This window comes from Acipenser ruthenus, chromosome 14 (genome assembly GCF_902713425.1).
Source record: "Acipenser ruthenus chromosome 14, fAciRut3.2 maternal haplotype, whole genome shotgun sequence".
Classification (NCBI taxonomy): Eukaryota; Metazoa; Chordata; class Actinopteri; order Acipenseriformes; family Acipenseridae; genus Acipenser; species Acipenser ruthenus.
In genome coordinates, this window is record NC_081202.1 from 3,452,591 (window position 1) to 3,476,639 (window position 24,049).

At 41.1% G+C, this 24,049-nt stretch overlaps 1 protein-coding gene across 10 annotated transcripts in view; it reads right to left on the minus strand.

The window, feature by feature from the left end:
* The window catches only part of LOC117419614 (glutamate receptor-interacting protein 1), a 171,208-nt gene that overhangs the window by 91,521 nt on the left and 55,638 nt on the right, over positions 1-24,049 (minus strand). For 6 of the 10 annotated variants that reach the window (XM_058985587.1, XM_058985579.1, XM_058985583.1 and 3 more), the window contains exon 1: positions 6,161-6,779. The exons of 1 other annotated variant lie outside the window; for it this stretch is intronic. In XM_058985587.1, the coding sequence (XP_058841570.1) occupies positions 6,161-6,293 (133 nt within the window). In that variant the 5' untranslated portion in view covers positions 6,294-6,779. Of the gene's footprint in view, positions 1-6,160; positions 6,780-24,049 lie in introns of those variants that run through there. 3 more of the 10 variants (XM_058985589.1, XM_058985588.1, XM_058985584.1) reach the window with 1 other exon arrangement.

Consider the following 24,049-nt stretch of genomic DNA (forward strand, 5'->3'; position numbering starts at 1 on the left):
GGTTCATCCATTAGATGATTAAACCAGAGCCAACAATTTCTCTTCAACTACCAACAGCAAATTCCCTAAAAAACACAAGATAGTAATGAAATATTCAGCATCTTAAAAAAAGGCCTTCATTTGGAACAACACTTTACTAGTCCGACTGCCATCACAGTAAGCTCACAGCACAGCTCAGGTTTATCCGACAAGCTCGATTGCGGTGGTTCAGAAGATTCACTGGCAAAGAGTGTAAATGAAACCCAACACCTTCATTAACACTCCCAGGAAAGCAACTTGCACACTGGGCTCCTTAACAACTCCGATATGCACTTCAAATCCTCCCAGCCAATTAACACTAACCTCTCAACTGTAAAACCCACTCCCATTACTTATAGTACAGGCCCTGTAAAGATGGAAACCACGTCACTTCCAAAGCTCGACAGCATTGCAATACAACACTTAAAAGACTTTGAAGGCTGCTTTTTGGTTATGTGTTTTTGTGAATTACATGAGCTTGGTTGTGTTGAAGTCACTGCTTTGTGAAATGAAGTGTTCATTACTGACTGGTGCTGTATTAATCAGACTTCTAAGTTGCATTTAACTGTTGCGTTGCATTCCATGCAAGGGGAGGGAGGGGGTGGGTCCCACTGGGTTCTCTCGTGGTAACAAATGAATACATCAAACAGCAAAACAATAGCTGCTTGTCATGCTAATAAAAACAAAAAGCCTTATCCCAATTTCAACCTGAATTTCCATTCGCTTTGCTTGTGTTTTTTTTTTTTTTTTTTTTAATTTCAATTTAAATTCTTCACCAAACCTCATTAAAAAAAAAACACCTCAGGCCAGCCCAGCACGTCTTATTTAAAAGTCAAAGCTTTTTTTATTTCTTCAAATCCTTTCAATGTTATTAAGTCGGTTTCTGTAGCTTTAGGTGCTTCCGGTGTGAACCTGTCACTGTAAACGCTCTGCTCTGTTAATGGAGACCTGTATTGCAGTGTCTTGTTTCTTTGCACCCTGACTGTCAGTGTTACTCTCTTTCAGCACTGCTGTATCTTATGTATTTCACAGCTAGCAACATGACACATCCCTGAGCCCTTCCTTTATTTTAAAAGAAGAGATCACTGGAATAAACCATCATCTAGTTTAAGGGGGGGTGTTCAGAAATCAGTAACAGGCGCCCTGGGGTCTACAAAAGGTAAAGTTATCCCAATCCTAAAAATAATCATAATTTAAATATACTGCAGTATTACAGAATGATTCACACAGATTACAATGGTCTCAGAAACTTGCAACCTAAAACTAGTCTGGAATCCTTTATAACTTGACTGAGACCTCATCACCAGGAGCAATACCCCTACACACCACAAGGAGAACGAACGAAAAGAAGATCTTCTTTTTAATGCATCTGAGGCAACAAAAATACAATTTAAATAAAAATGCACATCTTCACTGGCACATCAGTCTCAATACTACCCTCCACATCGGGTGATTAGAGCAGATTACAGAGCAGGCGTCCGTAATCTCGAAATCCCTCCGCGTAGGTATTATATTATTTATAGAATTATTAACCACTGTCTTGTATGTGCATTGGAAGGTGCTGCATATGTCAGATATTCTCTTCTGTGGTTTAACTCAAGGCCTGTTCTATGATGACCCACAATGATGTTAGATGTTAGTGTCTTTCAGCACGGCACACTTGTCTAGTGGTGTAGGGAAACAGGAGAGATTGCTATGTCGGTGTCCATATTAAACACGGTTTTATTAGATTATACAAGGCTGGTATTCATGACTAGCTTTTCCAGACTCTAAACATGGTTACGCTTGTTTTTCTTGTCATAAACCTAACGAAGAGTTTATAAAAACTCTTCAAATAATAAGTAAAAGATTTGTGAACAGGCTGATGGGATGTTAAACAGCATCCCTTTAAAAACACATACTGAATTTAAAAATGAAATGCATCACAGGCACTACTACCTCCACTAGCGAAAATGTAATTTTAATATACTGGGATCACCTCCCTCGAAACGCAAGGCAGCACGTCTTCCCTCCTCACTGGGTTAACAAAGCCCTGTTCCCTGCTGAATTGCCTTTCCCATTTCTGAACCCCCCACACATTACTCATAAACAAAGGACACAGAAAGTACAGCTGCCAAGATATATCAGTGGACCAGATAAATACTGCAGTTGGTCGGTCACAAGTCATTTACAAGCAGTCTCACGACACCTCTTACATTCTCAAATCTGTTCGTGCCTAACATTAAATCACACTGTACTGAAGACAAAGCTCTTACAGCAGGAAGTTGTTTCAATGGAGATGGGTAGAATGCAGGGTGCAGTATCATTGAGAACACATAGAGCACTGGTGAGTTTCAAGAGTGCATCACCTAGCTTCACTGATCGATTGGCTGATCAATTGCTTCATGTGCTTTTTTCTATTGTAGGATGTTGACATGGTATCAAACCTCTACAATGACAACATAGCTTGGTTTTCTGGATGCATTCCCCTATGAAACACATCTCTTAAGATCACGGTTTGAGTAAGTTTGACCTAGCGGTGAATTGAGGAAGGCCTTCACGGATGCCTTTATACACAGAGAGTGGAAAATCCTTCCGTTTCCCAAAGTGAGCCAACTAGCATTGACGGGACAATGATGTAAAATGCAAATACCATGACCAACATTCACTGCATGCACATAGTAAAAATGTACGTAGTGCGACAGGACGGACAAACAGCTTCTATCCCCAGATTCTTATACTCTATAAATCTTGAGAACTAGAATCATACCCAATAATAACCATGTTGCTTGGATATGTATGCCCAGAGGGGGATAATAACTGCTCACAGCTTCTGAATTATACTGTATATAAATGGGACTGCATTCAGGTACAAAAACAAACAAAGATGAAGCAACTGAAACTGCGTTAATCCATGTCTTCAGCATGACACAACTTCCCTAGCAGTTTAGATCACAGAATTACACAATGGGCTGATTTATCTGCTTCTTCTACGCCACTGCGTCATTGTAATTTAATGAGGAAAGAAAAATCAAACTGTACAATGATACAAAACCAGTACCTGACTTAGAATCCCTTTGAGTCCATTAATTAATGATTTGCTTCTAACCAAAATTATGAATAATTTGTTTTTCCATTAACTTTTTTTTTTTCATACCGTTGGCTGATAAAGTGTATAAAACACACAACTATAAACCCAAACAGAAATCTGAAGCCGCAGTGCTTCTTTCTTACTCTGTATACTGCCTTTTGTCAATGGCTTTTTATTCTCTCCAGCTAAGCTGGGCTAGCTAAGGCAGTAGTAACCTACTTAACCCATGAAGTGCCATTGTCCTCATCGGAGAACAGGCTACTTCTACCTGTTATTTTAATTTTCTCTTTAACTACATTGTTATGATAACTTATTCTAACTTTGTTACCCACAAAAGTTTAAGTCTAAATGCAGTATATCAAATTACATAAATACAGCTTGTGCTCTGATTTTTTCAAAGAAAAATTAATGTGGTACTTAATGGGTTAAAATGACTTTTAGTACTCCATGCAAAACATTCTCAGAGTGTAAAGTAACACACACAAACCTAAATTCTGCTGAATCTGACGACTGAATTAAGCCCGAGGACTGTACAATCAGACTCAATTATCACCCAACACCTCCTGTGCACAAGACCAACGACTCAGAGGAAAACCAGCTGTTGTCTTGGCTGTAAAAAATATATCCGTACATTAATCAAACCCAATAAAATATGATTATGCCGGTAAATAAAGTGATTTTAATGCCGGCTCAGAGGCGCTCCAGTGGAACCTGGCGTGCTCCTTCAGAACTGCAGTGTGTGCGCTCTGTGCTGCTGATAGCTCCTTGGGTTAAAGACACGCTGAAGAACCCCTGGAGGCCCCTCCCGTGTGGCATGTTTACACGCGACACCAGAGATCCATCCGCTTTCTTCTGTAACCCTGCACAGTAGTTTAGCAGATAGCAAGCGTACCATTTGATTTGCAGTTTTTTTTGTTTTAAAAAAAAAAAAAAAAAAAAAAAGGAAAAAGCAGCGTCTTACCCACTGATGCTAGTTCATATTAGTTGGCAGATGGCCTTGATTTAGTCAAGTGTGCTCAAATGTTGTCTAGTTGAAGGAAAGGTTTGGTTTTTATTCAGTGTTCCAAACAACTTGGAGTTATTTAGGAAAAACTGCAGTAATCTCCTGTATGGACTAGATTCAGGAGACACTTAATAATAAGTGTTAATGCTGGCAATTCATGTGTAATTATACTGCTGCATATGTCTTCCTGTGGAATTCAGGTAAAATCTAATTGAATCATATCACACCCTAATATCATTTAAATCAATGAACATTTGATTTATTATAGAATGTGTGGTCAGTTTTGTTTATTAAATCTATAAACATTTGATTTATTATAGAATGTGTGGTCAGTTTTGTTTATTAAATCTATAAACATTTGATTTATTAATGTGTGGTCAGTTTTGTTTATTAAATCTATAAACATTTGATTTATTAATGTGTGGTCAGTTTTGTTTTCCGTATACTTCTCAATATTTATAGCAGGCTCAGGAATTACTATACAATTCATATGCAGTTTTGCACAAAGCCTGGACTAATATTGTGGTTTACTAACTGCTGTACAAAAAAAATTAATTAAAAAATGGTGCCTAAACTACTGTATCTGGCTTCGCTGAGTAACCTGAATACACTCAGTATGCAGGCAGTGTCCACGACAGCTTCGTACCTACTGTTGCATTCTGTGCAAGGAATTAAAGCCACCCAGGTCCACTGTTTTTCTTGATCTGCCAAGTTTGCCTTGACCGGCTGATTAATGCAACAGCTATTTACTTGAAGGCTCAGCAGCATCTTAAAGCTCCTAGACACCACAGGGGACAGGCCAGGATAACAAGTGTACATAAATAATAATAATATAATAACATACCAACCAAGAAAAGAAAGGAATAGTAGCCGTGGGAGATGGTTAACACTAATCCGATCTCATGTTAGAATGCGATACTCAACCCCTTCTGACGAGGGGAATGTACAACTCCCAGACCCCCAGATGCACCAGAGTATACCTTGACTGGCTAAGCTGCTTGACTCCCCCCTATAATGAATTACTGGTGCTCCAAATAAAATTCTGAAAGTACAGCAGGGATGGAAATAAGACTCCTATTGCACAGCAATTTCACCCATTCCAGGTTTTATTACAAGCTTAATGAGCCACAGTGTATAGGTAATAAGGTCAGGTGTGTCTTATTAAACTCATAAAACCAGGAATGGATCAAACTGCTGTGTAATGGGAGTCGTGCTTCTATCCCCTAGAGTGGCCCGAGGCAGTTCATATCTGGGGGGGGGGGGGGGGGTTAAGGATCAGGGCTGATTTTAAGAGGACTGACAGCTTAATGAAAAGGTCCGTGCTGAAGCACTGCTTAATTATTTATCTGGTGGTAGATACATTTTCAGCCTGACATTTATTTTGTAGGATAATTATTCACAATCCACACCTGCAGTCATTTGTCACACACACACAGAGAGAGAGAGAGAGAGAGAGAGAGAGAGGAGAGGGGGCTAGTCAGAGCCCTTTGAGAAGCAAACTCCCACACGACAGCAAAAACGCAAATTACAGGCCGCCACTCATTCCTCTGGCATTACAGACCTTCTGCTTTGAGGCAGACCAGGAGAACACAGCCTGAAATTGCTGCCTCTCGGACCGGATATATAAAAAAAAATACTTAGCACTCCTTTGATCACGCCACAAACACTGTGTAGGAAGCAGTAACAGCACACGATGCTAAGAAGGGATTTGTGTATTACTCTTTGATTTGTTTTCAAGCAAGCTACTTAAAAAGAGACTTCTCATCTACAATAAGAAAAGAAAAAAAAAAAGAAATGCTTGGAGGAGTGATCACTTCAAAAAACTCAAATTGAAAACACTTAGTCCGAGACCTTACATTTAAAGAACAATTAAAATATTACACAGTCTTATTCAAAGTGTCTGCCACTTTAAGCTCCCCTGCTCCCTCTTACAAACTTCACATAATCCCCAGTTCATGCATACATACAGTATGATGGAAGGAGCCTCGCTCAGGAGAGCCACAGTTGAACTACAGCACAACAACAAAAGGGACCAGGGCTCTTCAGAGTCCCCCAGCATGGGCACTTACTCTGCAGGTGCTCCGAGGCATAGTAATAGACGTCCTCGTATCCCTCGTGGTAATCCTCCTCGGGGCGATACTTCTTGCCTTTGCGTCTCCTGGACCTCCTTATCAGCTTGACAAACCCAAAGAAGCGCTCCATGTCAGCCCTGTCTGCGCAGTCAGCAGCAGCTCACCTTCACAAACCGTGTGTGTGTGTGTGTGTGTGTGTGTGTGTGTGTGTGTGTGTGTGCCAGCAAGAGGTCTTGACAAAAAGCTGGTCGAGCATGAGAAAGCAGGAGCAGTCAGCAACAAGAACAGAAAAAAAACAAAAGAACAGGAGAAAGAAGAGCTGCTGCCTCTTAACCTGCCATTCCGTCAGTGCAAAAGGCAGTTTTAGTCATCCACTGTTTCTTTCAACAGCAGCACTCCTTAATCCAGCACACAGCATCACTGCCCAGAGTCAAATCCATTTGTGCTATCATATGTGTGTGCGTATTATTTTCCAGAAGGTGGCTGGAAAACACACACAGCATTTAGCAGTGGCTCCCGTTAGTCTCTCGCAGGAGAGGAACAAAGTTCAAAAGAGCTGCCTGAGAGGCGAGGAATCCCAGCGCTTGGATTTTACTATCTCTCTTCTCTTCCCTCTCTCTCTCTCTCTCACACACACACACACAGTCATTCCATTACAGAGCAGGAGGGAGGGGGAGTGGAGTGGGGAGTGGAGAGGGGGGGTGGGGATGCATTGCATTTCTAGAGTCTGCACCAGAACTATAGACAATCAAGGTATTCCATTGCTTGCCTTGTAATTCCATTGTGGACACAGCTAACCTCGCAAGCCTGTTTGTTTGAGAACTGCCACATGTAAGGCAGTGGTTGCCGTGCTGCCGAGTGTCACTACTTATTACTAAACACAATGGTTTAATCCACTCGGTGCACTAATAGACAAGTGGAGATGTGTTAACTGGAGCAGGAGAGCAGCTGCTTTAAAATGGCACTTCTACTCTGAGGGCAATAATACATCTGAAATACTATTCACACCCACCACTATTCAGATACTGTGCATCTATTTCCCAGAGCACATAATCATACAGAGAATAATAAAGCAAGACAACACAGCAAGCAGACTCAGAGGGCTGGAGGGACTAAGCGATGCATTGTGTGTTAATCTCCAATCTTGTTATGGCTCTGAATGTGAGTATCAAAAGTCTGAACAGGACTTTGTTATGTCAACATATTCTAGATCCACCGTAAAGAATTTTTTATTTTATTTCCTAAAATATTTTGTTGTTAGCATCACTAGATAAGCCTGAAATGTCAAAAGGAATTTGAATCTATACATCCAATCAACAGTACAAAGGTTACTTTTGAAATCAGCACTTAAAGGATGTGTTGCAGTAAGAATACCTCTGTTAAGAAAGGGGAACAAGACTAAAAGGCTAAAATATGCACAAGAACACAGAAATTGGACTATGGAAAAATGGTCAAAGGTGATTTGGACTGTTGATGGATGGACAATGACACCTGTGCCTTCTGCCAGTTATGTTGTCAATTCAACGCTTGTCTTCTTTCTATTCCTTAAGGATATTGTCTTTAAGTACTTCTCATCCTTGTTAGACAGCTTCCAGTCCTGGGTTTGTCAATTACAGATGATGTTTCTCTGTACTTGTTGATTATGCTTCGGATACCACACCTTGAAAATCAAGTGATGCGAGCTATTTCACCCAATGTTTTTCCTTCTTTATGCAAGTCAAGGTTGCTGTAATAGTAGAAAACACTAGTGGAGGCTTTGAGTAAATTGTTCATGTTCATAATGCATCAGAGTAGAAAAATGCAACATGTCTAAGACTTTTGCACAGCAGTGTATTTGTGCTATAGATGAGCTCTATCTTTTTGGCACAGATAAAAACCTGTTCTTTCCCATTAGTCATGCACGGTTGTGTACACCCTCTCATCTAATGATGATTTAATGGAGCACTAGGATCCTGAGCTGTGTGCCATTGGAGCCCCCAGATACATCAGGAGAATCCGGTGTCTGATCTCTCTCCTTGTGCTTGGAAAAAAGATCATTATTTCAGGGAGGCAAGTTAGTCTGCCACTGGCCGATGCAGCGCTTTGTAAAACACTGGGCTTAACAGACTTGCAGATCTTAAAAATAGCACCATGACATCTTGAAAGATCCTGAGTACTGTACAACTCTAACAGTACAGCACACACAGACACACACACACACACACACACACAGGGGAATAGGGGGAGCTCGGTACTCAACAAGCAGGGGGAGTGGTTGTTCCCCTAGCGAGCCATAAACTTCTGCAACATCTGGTTGTCCTTGACGACCTGACCTCACTTACAGTAGCTCCTGAGACAGGATCCTAATCTCTGGTGAATGGTTGCTGGCACAGTTTGCTTTGTTTTCACCACACCCCTCACTGTGTGAAATCGCTCCCTGATCTTTGAAGTCCAGTCTGTCCTAAACAAACCCTTCCCCACGCCCCACCACTCAGCACACATGTGCAGACACGATAACCTGGGGTGCTGTTTGTAGGGAAGGGTGGCTGCATCTTCGTTGTCAGGGCACTGCAACAGACCTGTGTACCAGGTCTTGAAAACCAACTAGAACATCTCTCGTTTAGTGCATTACATCTTTTCAGCACGAGTAACACTATTACTACCCACTCACCCCAAACCCACCTCTGTGTGGCTGAAGATATTTTGTTTCCTTGTTTCAAATATAACACTGCAGATTATGTAGAAATACTAAAAGAAATTAGTCAAACTCTTCGATAAATAGTCTTTCCTAACACTGTTAAAATGTTTGTCAAATATTTTTTACCAGTTTCTTATTTCTACATTACAATTGGTAGTGTTTTAGTTATGGATGAATGCTACAGATTAGCCTGGTGTCTAATTACTTCCTGCTCTAGGTCACATGGCTTGATTACAGGAGTGATACACAACACAGCTACCAGGATGAGCAACTTTCAATCTATGGTGTTGTGTTTATGTAACAAAACATGGCGGGAACTCAAAAGACACTTGGGCAATGCTGCTGGATAATATGTCTTTAAATGGGTTTTTTAAAAAAATCCTGTAAAAGAATGCGGAACACCACAAAGAGAGCTATTAAAATGATTTAAACGGTAAGGACAACAGACTGCCTGTGATTTAATTCAAACAGACAGTTACCAGAGAGAAGACAATACAGTCTCTTTCAGGGCTTTAGAACATGGCCGCGTGCCTTAGCCAATTTATTTCCGCTTTGCCTGCGAAGGCGACTTGTGTTAGCAGGTAATATAACTAGTAAGATCGTCACAGCTGTTTAAATGTTTAGCTCCAGCTGCCAAGAGTAAACAGTGGAGCTGAGACTCGGCATTCGAGATACAGCTGAGCCCTGCCCAGCAGCTGAGTGGAATAGACAGACTTAAAGTACTGACCATTTAAAAACCACCAATAAGAACCTACTGTACATGGGGGGCTCCCGAGTGGCGCAACCAGTAAAAGCACTCGCTAGAGTGCAGGATGCGCTCTACAGCCTGGATGTCACGAGTTCGAATCCAGGCTATTCCACAGCCGACCGTGGACGGGAGCTTCCAGGGGGCGGTGCTAAATTGGCCGAGCGTCGCCCGGGGGGAGGGAGGGTTAGGTCGGCCAGGGTGTCCTCGGCTCACCGCGCACCAGCGACCCCTGTAGTCTGGCCGGGCACCCAGAGTGTTCATCTTCATCCCTCCTGAGTCAGCGCTGGGGTGGTAGCGGTGAGCTGAGCCTAAAAAAAATTGGGCATTTCAAATTGGGGAGAAAATAATAAAAAATAATTGGCAACGACGAAATTAAAAAAAAAAAAAAAAAAAAAAAGGACGAACCTGCTGTACACTACACAAATATAACTAGAAGCAGAGTCTACCAAAAACACACCAGTGTGATAACCACTCTTAACCATTCTCCAGCAAGTACCTTATCATACAAAACAAACACTCTTTGCCCGCTTTATCAAAACACCATCATGAAATAAATAAATCAAGCTGTGAAAGTGTGGATTGTCCTAGCCTGTTTCAATGTTGCATTGTATACTGCACTTCACAGTTCATCATTCATATCGAAAAATAAATACAGTTTGGTACATTTGGTGTGAAACATACAGGTCTGGTTCACTTGCTAAAATTAGAAGTGAACAACTGCTTTCTTTTTGCACATAAGAAACAAACTATAAAACAACCATGCCACTTGCCCTGCCCTGGATCTCTCACTGGAGAACGTATCCAGTAGCGACTGTGGATTGCTGGAAGACGGTGAGAATGCTCTCCCTCGAGGTCCTGATCTCTCACTGGAGAACGTATCCAGTAGCGGCTGTGGATTGCTGGAAGACGGTGAGAATGCTCTCCCTCGAGGTCCTGATCTCTCACTGGAGAACACATCCAGCAGCGGCTGTGGATTGCTGGAAGACGGTGAGAACGCTCTCCCTCGAGGTCCTGATCTCTCACTGGAGAACACATCCAGCAGCGGCTGTGGATTGCTGGAAGACGGTGAGAATGCTCTCCCTCGAGGTCCTGATCTCTCACTGGAGAACGTATCCAGTAGCGGCTGTGGATTGCTGGAAGACGGTGAGAATGCTCTCCCTCGAGGTCCTGATCTCTCACTGGAGAACGTATCCAGTAGCGGCTGTGGATTGCTGGAAGACGGTGAGAACGCTCTCCCTCGAGGTCCTGATCTCTCACTGGAGAACACATCCAGCAGCGGCTGTGGATTGCTGGAAGACAGGGAGAACGCTCTCCCTCGAGGTCCTGATCTCTCACTGGAGAACGCATCCAGCAGCGGCTGTGGATTGCTTGAAGACGGGGAGAACGCTCTCCCTCGAGGTCCTGATCTCTCACTGGAGAACGCATCCAGCAGCGGCTGTGGATTGCTTGAAGACGGGGAGAACGCTCTCCCTCGAGGTCCTGATCTCTCACTGGAGAACGCATCCAGTAGCGGCTGTGGATTGCTGGAAGACGGTGAGAACGCTCTCCCTCGAGGTCCTGATCTCTCACTGGAGAACGCATCCAGTAGCGGCTGTGGATCGCTGGAAGACGGGGAGAACGCTCTCCCTCGAGGTCCTGATCTCTCACTGGAGAACGCATCCAGTAGCGGCTGTGGATTGCTGGAAGACGGGGAGAACGCTCTCCCTCGAGGTCCTGATCTCTCACTGGAGAACGCATCCAGCAGCGGCTGTGGATTGCTGGAAGACGGGGAGAACGCTCTCCCTCGAGGTCCTGATCTCTCACTGGAGAACGCATCCAGTAGCGGCTGTGGATCGCTGGAAGACGGGGAGAACGCTCTCCCTCGAGGTCCTGATCTCTCACTGGAGAACACATCCAGTAGCGGCTGTGGATCGCTGGAAGACGGGGAGAACGCTCTCCCTCGAGGTCCTGATCTCTCACTGGAGAACGCATCCAGTAGCGGCTGTGGATCGCTGGAAGACGGGGAGAACGCTCTCCCTCGAGGTCCTGATCTCTCACTGGAGAACGTATCCAGCAGCGGCTGTGGATCGCTGGAAGACGGGGAGAACGCTCTCCCTCGAGGTCCTGATCTCTCACTGGAGAACGCATCCAGTAGCGGCTGTGGATCGCTGGAAGACGGTGAGAAGACGGTGAATACAAGAACCACCACAGACCACAGCTAAAGGAACCGAGTGCACTTGAAAACTGCGTTGTGAACATAAACAAACTCGGTTCTGAAAAACATGGAAAATGACCCCAAAAAAAAAAAAAAGCTCACATCCAAACTAAATGGGTCCTTTTGTTCGCAGATAAGTGTGAACAGCAAGCAAACTGATAGTGTTTCAAACAAAAACGGACCAGACTGAGTCAGTCTGAAACGGACCCAGTGTGAATGCAGCCTAAAAATCACATGTCAACCCCACAATGATGGGAGAGGAAAAGAAAAACAGTACTACAAACTAGATAAGTTTAAACAAAGGCAAAGGACTTTAAAACCACCTGTAAGCAAACATTTGAGTTAATGGCAAAGGTTTTTATGAGCAACAATTTGTTTGGAACTCATTCCTGTGGAATCTGACAAAAAAAACCTCTCCTATACTATATAGTAAGGGGGGTGAGTTTATAAAAACCTCTCCTATACTATATAGTAAGGGGAGTGAGTTTATAAAAACCTCTCCTATACTATATAGTAAGGGGAGTGAGTTTATAAAAACCTCTCCTATACTATATAGTAAGGGGAGTGAGTTTATAAAAACCTCTCCTATACTATATAGTAAGGGGAGTGAGTTTATAAAAACCTCTCCTATACTATATAGTAAGGGGAGTGAGTTTATAAAAACCTCTCCTATACTATATAGTAAGGGGAGTGAGTTTATAAAAACCTCTCCTATACTATATAGTAAGGGGAGTGAGTTTATAAAAACCTCTCCTATACTATATAGTAAGGGGAGTGAGTTTATAAAAACCTCTCCTATACTATATAGTAAGGGGAGTGAGTTTATAAAAACCTCTCCTATACTATATAGTAAGGGGAGTGAGTTTATAAAAACCTCTCCTATACTATATAGTAAGGGGAGTGAGTTTATAAAAACCTCTCCTATACTATATAGTAAGGGGAGTGAGTTTATAAAAACCTCTCCTATACTATATAGTAAGGGGAGTGAGTTTATAAAAACCTCTCCTATACTATATAGTAAGGGGAATGAGTTTATAAAAACCTCTCCTATACTATATAGTAAGGGGAGTGAGTTTATAAAAACCTCTCCTATACCATATAGTAAGGGGAGTGAGTTTATAAAAGCTGTTTTGCTTTGTATGAACCTACCGTCGTAGGCAGTTCAAGATAGGGATGCAGTCTCCAGGACGTGGCCCGAAGCAGATGCAGATGCTGCTGTTAAAAGATGGATATCCTCCCGATTGGAGAGGTGGGGGCCTGCAGTCTCAAATCCCACTCACACTGGAAGTCTGAGACACGCCACACTTTTTAAATTTCATTTCACGCATGAAAGGCAAACATTAACAAACTCGAAGCAGTGTCATCCTCTATCACCTCGGCCAAGAATCTCTTGGCAGATAAGGCTCCGACCTTGAGAAATATTGCACAGACGAATGAGCCGGTTTAGTTTTCCATTCACTAAAAGACTGGAGTCACTGTCCAGCCACAAAAACAAAGAGTAGCAGAGAATTTGCTCAGTTCAGTTATTTGCGATTAATTTTGTTCTGGGGGCAGATCTGCCCCGCAGGAAAGAATAACACATCTCCAAACTGATTGGTTTACAATGGAAAGGAGGCAGGGTTTTGTTTCAATGACATTTCTCCAATTGATTGGCGGGGTTATTTTTTTAATTTTGACTGTTGAAAGAAGCCACTGATTTGGAGGGAGTTGTTCATTTATTATAGAGTGACAGACAGTTTCTTGTTTAAACCCGATTTTGAGGGGTATGTTTTCTCTGCCGTTTCAAAACCAATCGGGACGCCATTTGGCATACTTGGTGTCCATGTCACGGAGAATTTTTTAGTTTGGCATAAATTGTGGAAATCTGTTCAGTAGTTTTAAAGTTACAGAATAGAGTAAAAATTAGTTTTTACAAATTATTCAGACAATTTTTGCGCTCAAATAACTAAAACATGGCTGCGAGTTTAAATACTGTACCTCTATTGGTAGGCTGGTAGAACTCGAGGAGTGCCTTTTTGTGGAACCAGCAAAATCGATCCAGTAATTTGGATTTTTCTTCACGCATGCGTGGTTTGTTTGTTCATAACTCTGAAGATACGCCTGCACACTTCAGTCAAATGTCTGAACATTCGGTCGCCCTTGTTGCTTGTTATGAATGAGCCGAGCCCACTGATCTATAGCTGAGCCGAGGAGTGATCACACAGTCAACTGTAAAGCTACGCAAACAAACAACAAACTAAATAATAACTACAAAACATGTAACGATAATAATAGATTCATCAATAAATACTCCAAACAAACAATAACTACAAACATGTAATGTTAATAATAGGTTCATCAATTGTTTATCCTAGTGTATAGCAGAAATGTAATGAGCAATACAGCTGCAGTGTGATTAGTATGTTAATAGATGAACCGCTTTATTTAGTTTTATTTGTATATTTTATTTTTATTTGTATATTTTATTTTTGTAATACTACTGTAGAAGTCTTAGGGTTTTGCAAGTCAGACTCACTCTGTAAAGTAGAGTTTAGTCAAAGATACTCTATGGTTTTGTTCTGCTGTTCTAGGAGGTAAGTAAGATGGTGATGTAAAGTCTAAATATAAACTGTTGCAAAGGACGGTAAACTAAAATAAAAGCCCATTTTTGGTTAAAGAAAGATATAAGATACACTTAGAGGTCTACAATCATACTTTCCATTCCATATACAAATATATTTTTAAATCAGCCTTCCAGTGAAAAAACTATCTGTGTGTGTCAGTGAGAGGATCTGCTTTGGGGGAAGATGTGAGTGAAATACATTTTCTATTTATTACCTTTTACTATTCGTAGATATTATTAAGTATTTGTGGATTATTTTTCACTTATAGGTGTGATCACAAGAAGTTCAGAGGTAGAGTAATTTAAAATGTCATTAAAATGATACCTTCCTTTTAATACAATTAGGACTACATGTTGGAAAATGTTGCTTAATTAATATGCAGGAAGCTGAAATAAATGCTTTATAAATAAAGGAAAAGCTCTGAAAACAGAGATGTTAAAAAATAAAGCTTAAAAATAAGATTACTTAATACTGTAAAAGTATGCATGCATGTTTTGTTAAAATAGCAAATAAAACTTTGGGTTCTTTTTGTTTTTTTTTAAGGAATACCTCTTACAAGTCAGTGGCTTCCTTCAACAGCCAAAAGTCAAAAATAACCCTGCCTCCAAATGTAAACCAACCAATTGGAGAAATTTCATTGAAACAAAACCCTACCTGCCTCCTTTCCATAGTAAACTAATCAGATTGGAGATGTGTTATTCTGCCTGCGGAGCAGATCTAAATGCATCACAAATAACTAAACTGAGCAGAGAATTTACAAGTAAACAAGCCACACATACAGAAACACACACACACACAGAACACACATGCAGTATGGTCGTACTGGGGAAACATACAGGCTAATAATGTTAATAATAATGACGAGTGCAAAATCTTCTTTTATTTTATTTTTTTAAATTTATTTATTTATTTTTTTTAAAGTAAATGACTGTAATACACAACCTTGTCACAGTCAAGTGCTGTTGAGACATGGCACATCTATAGGCAGGCTGGGTATTTAATTTATTCTATTTTTTAACCCCAAGCCCAAAAAACACAAGCATGTGTACAGAGGTGACTCGCATGATGGATGAATGAACCACAGACCAAAAGAAAGCTATGAAAATGAATTTACCCTGGATGATCGTGTGGGAGTTAAGAGAATAAGATATCTGTGCCTTGTGATGAGAATTCAAGTGCTGGTGGAATGGGATAAAGGCGCTGTGACCATAGCACCTTATTCTACAGGGATGCCTTTTAATGAGGGACAAAGGAACATGGAAAACAGCTGGCTGTGAAATACAGTGAATAAAAGAAACAGCGTTCCCTGCCATCCCCATCTGTGCTCCTATTTAATAATAATAGGTCAGAGTTAGAAATAAGACTCCTACTGAATAGCAGTGTTATCCATTCCAGGTTTTACTATAACCTTGATTAGCCACAGTATATAGAATGTAGAATGCAAAATATAAAATGCCCTGATAAAACACCAGTGTTTCGATCTATCTAAAAAGAAACTCTAATTTATTAAAACAAAAATAGAGAAATAAAAAATAGACAGAAAAACAAAAGCCTTGAAACGGTTTAGCAGTGACACAGAGGAAACGTACATGCATTTACATTTGATTTAAACTGAAGCAGGTTTTAAATATATGAAACCAGTACCACCAAGGCTGTCATTGCAAGCAGCTCATCCCATTAGACACTGCAAAGGCAGAGAGGTTTTGAAGCTCGTGGTATATTTTCTATTCTAGCGCATACCACTTGATCATTGGTAATTATTGTTTGCCCACAATAGCTGGTGTTCTTCCATTTCACTGAAACACATTTACTGCCTGAGAGAATAGAACAGCAGCAATGAAGTATACAAACCTGCCCACACACTCTTTATTTTTCACAGATGCAAAGGGCCCGTCTTACCGCTTGTGTCTATCAAATGTGAAGACGCTGAGTCATCCCCTCGCCCTAACTTCACCTGCTATGCACGCAGTTACAAAATCACAGTTATTAAAGGCATGCTGGTGTGCCTAACTGAAAACAATCACCCTTCAGACCTCTAGACCTTACTGGATGTCCCGAGATGTCAGCAATACTTTTCACTCCAAAAAATAACATGGGCTTGCTGGTTACAAGCACACTGTTCTCATGGAATGGCAGTCCTGCTTGTTGCATTACCAGACTGGTGTGATCTAACTAGGGGTGCGACAATTATGACCATATACTGAACCCTCTGCAGTCTTTACTCGAGAAAGACACTAATGGTCTGGCATCTGGAAACAAACAATTTGGGGCCCAGTCTACCCAACATGCTTACCTGCAAAACCTTACAATAAGACTTGCAAGTACACCATATTACTGATACAGATGATGACTGGCATTTAATTGGCTAGTGATAAAACACTGGCATGGCACGCTGACTCAATATAACTATCCAAATTGGGCAACAGTGTGGAGTAGTGGTTAGGGCTCTGGACTCTTGACCAGAGGGTTGTGGGTTCAATCCCTGGTAGGGGACACTGCTGCTGTACCCTTGAGCAAGGTACTTTACCTAAAATTGCTCCAGTAAAAACCCAACTGTATAAATGGGTAATTGTATGTAAAAATAATGTGATGTCTTGTAACAATTGTAAGTCGCCCTGGATAAGGGCGTCTGCTAAGAAATTAATAATAATAATAATAATAATAATAATTATATGCATTAAAACATGAAAGAGACAATTGAATTATATTTTAGTATTGTTTGGCTTTTTTTTATGCAGCAGAATCAACAGCGGCTTTGTCTTAGAACAAACGGGGTCATAAAATGTACATGATTAACACAGCAGCTGAAGAATAAGCTGGAAATGAATTGGAACTAAAGAGCGTGCTGCAGATTCATTTGAAGAATGACTCAGCCTGTACAACGGCGTGTGATGCCTGAATGACATATTTGCATCGGTAGTGAAAACGCTTGTACTGATGATGGACTCTCAATTTCAGCCGTAATCATGTCATGTGTTTATCACGTCAATGGATCGCGGACAGTCGTTTTTCACTCATTGAAATCCGCTGATGCCAACGTGAAGCGTGCCCAAGGGAGGAAGCCAGAACACAAGCCGTATTTATGTCATTTCATATTACATTGACACTGAACATAATGAGAATTACAATATAGTTAGAGAAAATTAAAATAACAGGTAGATGCCAGTTAAAAATGCTTTAAGACAATAAAAAAGTAGCCTGTCTTCAAATAAGGACACCGGCACTTAATGGGTTAATGTTCCAGCACTATACAGCATGTAAATTCCTTCACTCGGACAGGAGGCATCTCATTATCAGTGGGGTCCTGTTTGAACTGGGGAGACCCATGCACCAGGTCACAGAGACGATCCCAGTGTCAGCATTCAAACCCAGGGGAGACCCATGCACCAGGTCACAGAGACGATCCCGCTGTCAGCATTCAAACCCAGGGGAGACCCATGCACCAGGTCACAGACGATCCCGCTGTCAGCATTCAAACCCAGGGGAGACCCATGCACCAGGTCACAGAGACGATCCCGCTGTCAGCATTCAAACCCAGGGGAGACCCATGCACCAGGTCACAGAGACGATCCCGCTGTCAGCATTCAAACCCAGGGGAGACCCATGCACCAGGTCACAGAGACGATCCCGCTGTCAGCATTCAAACCCAGGTTTGTCCTGCTGCTTTCCCTCTAGAGCACACTGCCTGCTACTCAACGCCACGGTTAATCCCATTAACCAGAGCTCAGTGCTGCTTCCAGCTCAATCAATTAAACACCACTCTACCATCAGATTACCTTGGCTTCGAAACCTCTGATGTGCTTGCAGTACAGTGAGCCGCTTTGACACAGCAAGGTAGTAAGGATTATACTCATTTTACGACACGCAGTTATAATTACATTTGTAGCTTACTCTAACTATTAATATCGACAATACAAGTCCATATATCAAACACTAAAATCCACCCTGTCTTTAAAAATACAATAGGAATTTAATTAATGCTTAGTAATTACATAAATACACATTCACTGATATGCAATTACCCTTCAACTATTAATTACCCATGTTAATAAATAGTCAATGGAGATGGAATAGGGAGGTGTGATCATATCTAAATGACAATATATTTATTATTATTCTAATACTTTCATATATTTGTTGGAGCAGTAAACTACCAATATAAGTTCTAAGCATTTTCAACATACATATGACAAAGTAACCTACTTAAAGTTATATGGTGGTTTTATTCACTAGAGAAATCTTGATATTTCCTGCACAGGGATGGCAGGCAGAGTGAATTAATGAAAGTGTCCAATGTGAGATTTAATTCCATTATGAAGCGACCAGGGGAAGACACGCCTATAAAAAGACCTCTTAGAAGTGCCCTATAGACCAATTAAATCAGTCCAGTGCCTGACTCCAAATCACCCAGACTGATCCAATAAAGTAAGTTTGTGTAGTAGCCTCTGAGACTTTACAATTGGAATCAATAGAGTGGTCACAGCAAATCTGATTGGCTGATGTACTACTAGGGTAGTCTTGGTAACATAGGAACCTGAGCATGAAGTTCCGTTCCGGGCTGCAATGGGGTTAAAAGCAATGTGCCTGCAGGTAACAATAACCGTCTGTACTGAAGATTGATGAATCAGTCGCTTCCTTGCTGATAAACTTTTGATCTTTCTTAGTGTACTCTTTTGAAAACTAGCTTTCCTTCACTGACTGTTCTTGATATGTTATCCAGGGATATAAATCTATAGAGATATATCATTATAAATTCATCCAGATCAATAAAACTGCATGGTTTTCATTCACTGGTACCTCCAGATAATAGCTTAATTATTCTGTTTTACCTAGTAGAAATCTGTTGTCATGAATACAATGCTATCTAACTGCGTCTGTCCGTCTGTCTGTCTGTCACACTCTACTGGGTGAACACCTACTGCCTTGATTTCTTCACCAAACACCAGACATACTCCGAATTTCCTATAGAAGTTTGGGATTGCGTTTGGCTATAATCCGGTAACTGCTCTGTTTAATACATTATGCTGGAGTGGCCCTTGAGACGAGGGCCATGTGAGTGGTGTGCCTTCAGATGCGATTGACATTGCGTTTACGACATTGTGTCCCCTGATTCTCTCAGTGTTGGCAATGCAGCACTAAAACTTAGCAACTCATTTCTGAGCGGGACTGACTGATTGGATATGAATGATTACCGGGACAGCAGAATAATTGAATCAGAAATGCAATAAGGTACATCAAGTAGAGAGAAGTGGGTTAGTGTGTGTGTGGGGGGGGGGTCTGATTTTATTTTCTGGGATTTCATATTCTACAGTGTTTCAGTACTGTACATAATAGATCACCTTTAAAGTACAAGAGCCCTTGCAAGGCCAATTTATCCATGTTACAGCACAGAGGACATTGATCAAACTGGACAGGGTGTATTATCATGGAGAAAATGTAATTGTGGCTTGAAACTAATGCCCTCAGAGTTTATTCTTTTTCTTTAAATGAAACTCGGTGCCTTCTATAACATTTAAAAATATTTCCTACAACATCATAAATCTCTCCAAAAGGAATTACACTGTATTGCAGGGCACCGATAGCAGGATCATGGCTAAACAAGCAGACAGGGCCATCGTACAATCCAACTACAATATTAAACACAATTAGGGCTGGACATATTAATTATCCTTCTCATAAGTACAACAATCAATATCTCACTGCAGAAGGAAAATGATTTCATAACTTCTGCAGCAGTGAGAAGGCCAGACACATATCCTGGCAGAATTAGATCTAATGTAAATGAACAAATCAACTGTACAGCCATGCAGGGAACCGATTCAACATTCGATCTGATGCTCAAACAATAAATAAAGACACAGTCAATACAGCACGATAACCATTGAAAGCTTAAACAGAGAAAACAGGTTTACAAGATCCTAATACATCTGGAGAAAGTACTATTGTAACTGCATGCAGCATGTATTACTTGTATTGTAACGCTTGAAATTTTTTGCTTACGATTGTAAGTCGCCCTGGATAAGGGCGTCTGCTAAGAAATAAATAATAATAATAATAATAATAATAATAATACAGCAGAAGACAAAATCAACGATAAACAAGTAAACAAAAGACCTCCAATTCTTCACAATGGCACTTCCTCCCTGGCTTGCTTCCTCTCACAGCCATGCACACAAATCACAATACTTTAACATTAGAACTGCTGATAATTCACAAGAGCTTGTATCCTGGAAAACATATTAATAGATTTCACAGAATGAATCACAACACCAGTGAGCAATATCTTTATAAATAATACATAATAATACTTACAACTTTCTCCTAGAAATTTACAGGCCAACACAAGAGACCCATTGTCCCAAAACTGAAAGAAGTAGTAGAGCTGTTTTTCATGTAACTTTAATACCACAAGTAACCCTTTACGGTACATAATGATTCAATAACTAGCATTTTGCATTTCACAGAAGACTGTTTGACGGCTGTACAGCACAGATGCAATATTAGTTGTGCTTATCCTATAAAAACAACAGTGCATTTTGCCTATTACATTACTGTGCACAGCATGATGTATCATTTAGGAATGAAATGGTTTGTGTAATTTTGTGTAATAGTGCCTGGCCGCTTATTGGCATCCCTTTCCTGTTCTTGTTCTTACTGCCAAGCCTGCAAAAAACAAAAATAAATGACCCCCATTAATAATTTACGACCTGGAGTAATTACAAGTGAAACAGTTTAACACTTAAATATCGCTGATCTGTGTCATTCTGGGGAAGCATGTCTCTGGAGAAGGAGATCCGCAAGTCTTCAGAGAGTAAGATGGGAGGGGTCTGCAGAATAACTCTCTGGCACACACAGAGTGGGTGTTCAGATTCCATAGTAAACTAACTGCAGCAGCACAGAAATGTAACTCGTCACCCTACACTTCTGTTGCAGTCAAGGTCGTCATCGACTCCAGATCAAGGAAACAAATCCCTATACCGGGGAGGGATGGCTGTCAGTGGACTTCCGGAATGTTCACATACCCAGTGTTCCAAACGGGAATCCATATACTGCAACACACACACACACAGGCTACTGGATGGATCAGGTTTTCACTGGCAATACTGCAAATAGAGCACTCCCACCTGCCTGGGTGCACACTATGGTAATTTGTTCATGTAGAACCTCCTGGCAAAGTGTTTTTCAATTAAATTATTCATATTGTGAGGCTCTAAAAAAAAAAAAATCTAATTGCTTCGACAGATCTACAGACAGACCAGAATATAAAAGCTAAAGCAGCCTTCTCTGGGAAAGCTGCAAACATTTGTAACCTGTTCACTGACAATGCACTGTCAAATCCACAGTTAAACTGGAGTGTGTAATCTACAAAGATACTGACCCGACTGGGTACCGCACTGCAAGATCTCAGGATGTTTCCATTAAAACTGAGCGCCCCTATACATGTCTGCTGCCACCTGGTGGAGGGACAGAAACAACATCTTACAGGCTATTGACCTTCACTGTCAAAACCTAATTCGTCAGTGAATCACAATAAAAGCCTTTCCAACAACCCCCATACAATATACAGTTGAGGTACAGTATGCTACGGTCAGATTGCAATCAGCTGTTAAATTTATTTTGTCAAGCAGGAACTCAACACAATAGCAGCCAAGGACAGAATGGAATTTGATTTCCCTTTATCAAACGTACCAAATCAACAGAGCAAATTGTATCATTCCAGTCTTCGTAATCAGAAGATCTACAGTAAGGGCGTGCTAGAATACAGATTTCAGAAGAGAATTTCTTACTTCTCGTTAGCACTAGCCATGCTATCTCTCAGTTTAGAATATACAGATATTTAAAAAACAACGCAATTGATGAAATGCTGCTCATGCTTCCTGGTACCCAATTGCTTCATATATTTCAATTCAAACACATGTCAGTGGTTGAGCTGCAATCAGACCATGTACACAGGAGGTACCAGGAGTTATTGTTTTGTCTATTTGGAATATTTATACAGAAAAGATTCTCATGACAATGGGTTCAGTAACACATGTTAGCGCTGTTAATAAGGTGAGAAGATGAAATTCAAACCATCGGTTAGCACTCCTTTAACACAAACCCAGCAGCCGCAGTCAGCCTGCCTCACAATGCGAGAGGCAAGATGCTAATTCCATATTTTAAAGCCAACAAGCCATTCATTAAAGCCGCTCTGAAACTCAAGCCGAGGGTTCAAGTAGTTCTGTAACGGGCTTCAGATATCACTCAGAGACACAACAGACCCCCAGCCAGCTGTGTGCTCACCGCCCCGGCTTCCCTTCTTAGTGCTGAAAAAGCCCTTCACTGCAGGTCAGAATCCCTCAAGGCTTTCTCTCACCGGCTTCCCATACGAGAGACCAAAGTCAAGTCCTCTCAAGAATTCCCTGGGTCTGAAATTCACTTCCCAGTGCTTGTGTGTTTATTACCTTACAATGTTATCATGTAATTGATGGGTTTGTGCACCAAATACATGGCAGCAGTTCAAGCAAGGGGCTCAGGTGACTTTAGAACATGCAGACCCAACGGCTGAGTGGTTTGGGGACTCCACTGGAATCCTTGGATTAGATTACAGTTTAGAAATCGCATGCTTTCGGTTTGGTGATTTTATTCATTGTTTATATATAGTGGCTTGTCAAGACGCAAACACATCATCACCAGCTGTAGTAGACATGTTGCAACACAAAATGTACAGCACAAAATGATTTAAACCAAGTTTAACTCTGATTAATTGAGACTTTCCTGCAAATAGTTCTTGCATACAAAGGAACAAAACATCTCAGTCATTGGTGCTTATCTTTCTTTCTTTTTGGTTTAGGTGACTGAACTTGCACGCCACAGTGTTACAAGCGCAGCACACACACTTACGTCACCAGTGTGTCATTAAGGTGACACAGCTAAGAATTCTTCCTCTGACATCCCCACTGGTGATGTCAGTTTCAGTTTCGTTTGTATTTTCGTCAGCACTTTGACAGAGTTCCAAGCATGCTTTAGCAAGCGCACAGTATCTAACAGAGACATTTTATTTACACACTGAATTTTCGTGCTGATGCGCATCACTTTTCTCTTTCCAGCCAACTGTAAACCCGACACTATGTACCAAAACGAGGTGCAAACAGCTGACTGATCCATCACTCAAGCTTTTCCTACAGTAAAGTGCTGTCTTTTGTATTGAAATATATGTGAATGGCACATAACGAGATCCAAACAGCTGAGTTTGCCCAAATTATACGGCGTGCTTAACACGGTATAAACGATGCCTTTGTTATTGAAATCAGTGGGAATGGCAAACGGCAAACGCTATTTGTCCGATATAAAAGGTTGCCCGAAATACCCCTGTACGGTGTAAGTGGTGGATACTGTATCTCCGCCCCATTCAATCACACCGTGTCGTCCAATCAGCTGGTCAGAAACGACTCAAACTAAAAGTGGTGAAACCTGTTTTATAATTTACAGCTTTCATGCTATTACAACAAAGAACCCCAGTCAAATACCTACTCTAAGCGGAGTGAGCCCCTGAAAATGAAACATTGAAAAGGAGAAAGCCTAATTAAATTTAGAACTGAACTCTGTTGCACTGGTAGTAGTATGACTGTCATCTCTGACTATAATATGGTTTGATCACTGATGCAAAGCCTCTGGGAACACC